At 40.6% G+C, this 6,515-nt stretch overlaps 1 protein-coding gene and 1 pseudogene across 1 annotated transcript; both read left to right on the top strand.

The window, feature by feature from the left end:
- The first annotated feature begins 345 nt into the window (after positions 1–345).
- Positions 346–1,290, top strand: LOC101662933 (olfactory receptor 7D2-like). The gene has a single exon (XM_004714322.2). The coding sequence runs from the start codon at positions 352–354 to the stop codon at positions 1,288–1,290; it is 939 nt and encodes a 312-aa protein (XP_004714379.1). The 5' UTR covers positions 346–351.
- A 3,348-nt stretch (positions 1,291–4,638) lies between these two features.
- Positions 4,639–5,571, top strand: LOC101663257 (annotated as a pseudogene).
- The last annotated feature ends 944 nt before the right edge of the window (positions 5,572–6,515 follow it).

Here is a 6,515-nt window from a genome sequence, read left to right as displayed (position 1 = left end):
TTCTAGTCTTCACTACTCTTTAGATTGAGGAGATGCATTTTGTATAGCAATCCCACACTAGTGATATTTTATCCTTTTCATTACATCCTGTCAAAGGTATGTGATGTAGATTTGTCCCGTTATTGAAACTCCATGACAGTAGTGTTATAAAATAAACATTTAAGAAAGACAATTGGGATTAGAGACTCCATTTTTCAGGGTTTCAACAAATTTATAAGTAGATAGATATCCAAGTGTTAGAATGACTGGCTCTATAATAATTTGAGTAAAATTAATTGTCAAAATTGATATTATATACAACATGCCAGATGGCTATTAATTATTTTTTTTCTTTATAGAAACATCAGCTACATGGAAACAGAAAACCAAACAGGAGTTTTAGAGTTTATCCTCCTTGGAATTTCTGATAATGCAGAATTGCAACCCCTCATATTTGGGATTTTCCTGACCATGTACCTGGTCACCATGCTTGGGAATCTGTTCATCATCCTGGCTGTTTGCTCTGATCCCCATCTCCACACCCCTATGTATTTCTTCCTCTCTAACCTGTCCTTGGCTGACATCTGTTTCAGCACCACCATAGTCCCCAAGATGCTGATGAACATTCATTCTGACAACAAAATGATCTCCTATCTGGACTGTTTTGCTCAGGTCTTTTTCACCATGCTTTTCCCTATTCTGGACACTGTACTCCTGACTGTGATGGCCTATGACCGGTTTGTGGCAATTTGTCACCCTCTGCACTACACACTCATCATGAGCCCTCGCCTCTGCTGCCTGTTGGTGTTTATTTCCTGGTTCATTGGCATCATGATATCCCTCCTCCATATTTCTTTGATGATGCCTCTGAGCTTCTGTAGATGTAGTGAAATTATACATTTCTTCTGTGAACTGCACACGATTCTCATGTTGGCCTGCTCGGACACCCTCCTGAACAGTATTTTGATGTATTTAATGACTGGTGTGCTGGGAGTTATTCCCCTTTTGGGGATCCTTTTCTCTTACTCACAAATTATTTCATCCATCAGTAAGATGTCCTCAGCTGGGGGGAAACAAAAGGCATTTTCTACTTGTGGCTCTCACCTCTCAGTTGTTTCTCTGTTTTTTGGGACAGGTGTGGGTGTCTACTTCACTTCTGCAGTGACTAACTCTTCCACGTTAGTCGCAATCGCTTCGGTGATGTACACTATAGTTACCCCCATGCTGAACCCCTTCATATACAGCATGAAGAACAAGGATGTCAAGGGGGCCCTGTGGAGGCTGCCCAGCAAAATAGTCTCTTGTCTGTGATGGACCCACTGGCCCCAGGACTAAGAAGATTTGTCACTACCAATGGCAAGTAAATTGATCCTGAAGTAGATGAAATTCCTACTCCTGGATACCTGAAACCATCTTATTATTTTACTTGATTGTGGTGTTTATATAACTTTGTTCTCATAATCTTTACATATTTTTTAACAATTTCTCTGATGATTCTTATGCCCTACACTCTGCTACAAAACTATGCCCAATGACTTTTACTATTATACCTTGAGTAATTCTAAGATTGTCTTTCCATTTGTTTGTGATCTGTGTGGCATCTTTCTCAATTGCATGCATGTGAGTTCTAAACTTCATTTTGAAGGATTTCCATAGTTTTGCTTTTGCAAGTATTAGTACAGATTCTTAAACTAATGATATTATTCACCCTAATTTACTTCTATGTATTTGCATGTCAATATTTCTTGTTTATGTGTGAGACTCACCAACAGTGTTTTTTTAATTGAATAAAGTATGATTAAAACACATAACAAAAATAGCTGTTGTTAGTGTTTGTCATTCTTTAAGCATGTGCTAAATACTCTGCCTGTGTTATATCATGTAATCTCCCTAACAGGCACTATTACTGTCCTTGAGATATTACTTGTTGAATCAATTCCAAATCATGGCAACTCCACATGGGTCAGAATGAAACTATTCTCCAGAGGGTTTTTGATGGCTGATTTTCTGGAAATAAAGTACAAAGCCTTCCTTCCAATGCTTATTTGGTACTCAAACCTACAACCTTTTTGTTAGTGACTGAGCATGTTATCAGATCCCACCTCTCTGTTGTTTGTTATGCTTTTAGATGTTCAAGTTGGTTCTGATTCATAGCAACCCTATGTACAGTAAAACAAAACACCGGCCAGCCCTGCACCATCATCACAATTGTTCTTAAGTTTGAACCCATTGCTGCAGCCACTTTGCCAATCCATCTTGTTGAGGGCTTTCCTTATTTTTTGCTGCCCCTCTCCTTTACAAAGCATGATGTCCTTCTGTAGGGACTCGTCTCTCCTGATATGTACAAAGTGTATGAGAGGAAGTCTCCTCACCCTGGCCTCTGAGAAGCATTTTGACCATAGTACTTCCCAAATATATTAGTTTGTTCTTTTGGTGGTCCGTGGTATTTTCAATATTCTCCAGCACCATCCTTCAAATGCGTCAATTCTTCTTCTATATTATTTATTCAATGTCCAACTTTCACATGCCTATTAAGCATACCTTGCTCCTCTAAGTCTCCTCCCTGCTTCTTAACACTCTAAAGAGGTCCTGTGCAGCAGATTTGCCCCACACAACTTGTCTTTTTATCTCTTGACCGCTGCTTCCATAAGCCTCGGTTGTGGATCCAAGAAAGACAAAATCCTTGACAATTGAAACTTTGCTCCATTTATGATGTCACTTATTGGTCAAGTGTGAGGATCTTGGTCTTATTTGCATTGAGACATCACACATACTGAAGTATACCATCCTTGACCTTTATCAGTAACTTCTTCAAGTCCTCCTCATTTTCAGTAAGCAGGGTTATATCATCTGCATAATGCAGGCTGTGTCAAGTCCTGATGCCACATTCTTCTTCATACCATCCAGCTTCTCTGATTATTTGCTCAGTTTACAGATTGAAATATGGTGAGAAGATACAACCCAGACACATCTTTCCTGACATAAATCATTCAGCATTTCATGCTCTGTTTGCACAACAGCTTCTTCATCTGTGTACAAGTTCTGCAGGAAAAAAATGAAGTGTCCACCACTCTTTGACACCTGAGAACTGCCCTGGAATCCGCTGTGTAGTGGTATAACATTCTGTGTTATCCCAAAATACTGAAAGGTAATCTTGATCTCATTCTTTCTCTCTGTAACCTGGCACAAGAACTCCAGCATCTAAAGCAGTGGTCGTCAACCTTCCTAATGCCGCAACCCTTTTATAAAATTCCTCATTCTGTGGTGACACCCCCCCAACCATAAAATTATTCTTGTTGCTACTTCATAACTGTAATTTTGCAACTTTTATGAATCGGGCAACTCGTGTGAAAGGGTCGTTCAACCTCGAAAGGGGTTGTGACCCACAGGTTGAGAACTGCTGACCCAGAGCATAGATTCCAAAATGTACTTGCTCTACTGCCCCCTTTTCAGGGGGAAAAGAACCTCAGCGCTCAATGGCAATTAAAATTTTGCACCATAACCCTTAACCCAGGATCAAGTATATGTAGATATCTGCTTTTGCAGCCACTCTAGTTTGCTCCAGAGCCCTCTAGGGACAGCATCTTCTACTGCGGAAAATGTCCTACCCTAACTCTTTCTTAACAATTCTTAGATGCCCTCATTTGTTCACGAATTTATCTTTGATTAAACACATTAATTTCCCTATCTCTATCTTCATTTCTTCCTTCATCCTGCCCCTTGTGTTTCCGATTAGACACCTTTAAAAAAGAAGCCTACGTTACCCGGCTGTCAGATTTCAGTGACTAAAGACTGGAGTGAGGACATGGAGAGGAACAGGCAAAGGCCATAGACAAGCACAGCCTTTGCCTTCTTTGGTATCTTTTTCTTTTCCTCTGAGTATGTTCCAGGTGATTCAACCTCCCATGCTCCTTTCCTGTTGTTCTTAGTGGCTGTTGAGTTGATTGCATCTCATGGGGGCCCCATGTGTGTAGACTAGAACTGCTTCAAATGATGTTCAATGCTCGACTTCCAGCAGCAGCAGATCACCAGCCGTGTCTTCGGAGATGCCGTCAGTGTGACTGTCAACCTTTCAGCTTCAAGCCGGTCACTTGATTTCCATAAGAGCTTTTGTCTTTCCTCCCTCCTTCCCTCTTTCTTTCTCTCATCAGCCCACTCACCCACCCACCTCACCTCTGGAAAACCAACCCACATCCTATGTATCCCACAAAATTGTATCCAGATTAATTCCCATCTCTCAAATTTCGTCACCACTCAGACAGTTATTGGATGATTTCCTAAGTCTCCTTCTAGCCCCAGGCTCCCAGGAAAATCGAATGTCTTTGAATAAGTTACTACCATTCACTGGACCCCCATATTCCATATGCATGTTAGCATTTTATCTCTATGTTCCAAAGTTCCCTCAAATATAGAGATCTTATTTTTCTAAACCAGAGCTAAAAGAGAATAAAGGTATTAGATGAGTGTCCCAGCATTGAGTCAAAATTTTGAAATCTTTCATGTAACAGAATGACAGAAATAGGATTTCTAAATAATGTTAAGGCTTTTGTGCCCAATGCTTCCTTTGAAGAAGTAAAGTTGAGGAGAATCTACAGTCCAATATATATTTATTTTTCATATTCTTTCCTGTTTCAATTTCCTAGCTGACTTATCATCAACATGGAACCAGAAAATAAAACAAGCACTTTAGAGTTTTTCCTCCTAGTATTTTCCCAGGACTCAGAGAAGCAGTCCTTCATATTTGGAATGTTCCTGTCCATGTATGTGGTCACTGTTTTTGGAAACCTACTTATTACCACAGCCATCATCTTTGACTCACACCTCCATACCCCCATGTACTTCTTCCTCTCCAACCTGTCCTTGGCTGACATCTGTTTCACCTCTACCACCATCCCCAAGATGCTGGTGAACATCCAGACCCAGAGCATATCCATCACCTATGCAGGCTGCATCACCCAGATATATTTTTTCTTGGTATTTGGAGGCATGGACACATTTATCCTGACTGTGATGGCCTATGACCGGGTTGTAGCTATATGTCACCCCCTGCACTACCCAGTCATCATGAACCCCCGGCTCTGTGGTCTACAAGTTTTCATGCCCTGGTTCATCAGCTTGATGTATTCCCAAGGGCTGACTCTGTTGATGCTTCAGCTCTCCTTCTGCACCAACTGGATAATTGGTCACTTTTACTGTCAACTTGCTCATGTTCTTGCAATTTTCTGCTCTAATACACTCCTTAATTACATCCTACTATATATAGTAACTTGCCTCGTTGGTATTGTTCCCTTCTCTGAGATCCCATTCTCATATATACACTCAGATCATCTCCTCTATCTTGAGAATTCCATGGGCTGAGGGGAAGTACAAAGCATTTTCCACCTATGGATCTCACCTGTCTGTGGTTTCTTTATTCTATGGGACAGGACTTGGGGTCTGCATCTGTGTTGGATTATCATCCTCTTATGTAGTAGCATGGTTCCCTCAGTGATGTACACCATTGTCATCCCCATGCTGAACTCCTTCATTTACAGTGTGAGAAACAGGGATATCAAGAAGGCTGTGCAAAGACTTCTCAGGAGAACACTTTAAGTTCAATGATGGGAACATTATCCTTGGATTTTTATTGAGCCAGTATTGGACTAAAGAAAACCTCATTTTTAAGCACTAGGTGTCCCCGGGTGATATAAATAGATTGACTAAATATTTGGGATTCATACCTAACTAATGATATCTCAGGAGACACAAGGCAGAAATATACTTTCAAAGATCATAGCTTAAAATTTCTGTGGAGTGCAGTCCTTCCCCCCACACAAATGGGGTCATTATGAGCCAGAATTAACTCAGCAACAAATAACACCAACAACAATAACAGAGAATGTTATAGACTCAGAACCCTACTGGGGCAACTATTCATGTCCTATGGGATCGCTATGATTCTCAATAGACTTGGTGGCTGTGAGGATTTAAAAATCCATAATGGGTTAGAAAGCCCCCTCTTTCCCTGCCTGTTTAGCCGGCAGTTTCCAACTGCTAACTTTGAGGTTAGTAACCCAGCGTATAACCAATCTGCCACCAGGTCTCTCAGGGCTCCTTTATTTGGGAGAAACACGGGGGTTTCTATTTCCTTGAAGAGTTATAGTCTCAAAATTCACAGAGGCAGTGCTAGTCTGCTTTAGAGGGTTGCTATGAGTTGGGATTCACTTATGGCAGTGAATGTAGTTTGGTTTGGTTCTATTTTTGTTGTGATCCTCTGAGTAAGAAAGGTTAAACTTTAAGTATAATAATGTGTGACCACAGTATTCCTCAACAGATGGTATATGATACCTGGAAAATAGGTCTGGAAATTGTAACAATATTTTGAAATTAGATGTGTTTGGTAGAACTAAGAACTGGGATGGGAAATATATGTGGACTATTTCATGACTTTATTGGACAAGGTGAAAAACTGAAACTTTGACAGAGAGCTGCCAAGGTAAAACTAATTAGGGGGCCTACGCTCCAATACCTCTAATTTAGGAATCCAGATTTGACAA

The sequence above is a fragment of the Echinops telfairi genome, unplaced genomic scaffold, assembly GCF_000313985.2.
Source record: "Echinops telfairi isolate 266 unplaced genomic scaffold, ASM31398v2 ScPeMD7_7459;HRSCAF=8497, whole genome shotgun sequence".
Taxonomy (NCBI): Eukaryota; Metazoa; Chordata; class Mammalia; order Afrosoricida; family Tenrecidae; genus Echinops; species Echinops telfairi.
Note: the sequence above shows the minus strand (reverse complement) of the source record. Positions and strands in the feature narration are given on the sequence as shown.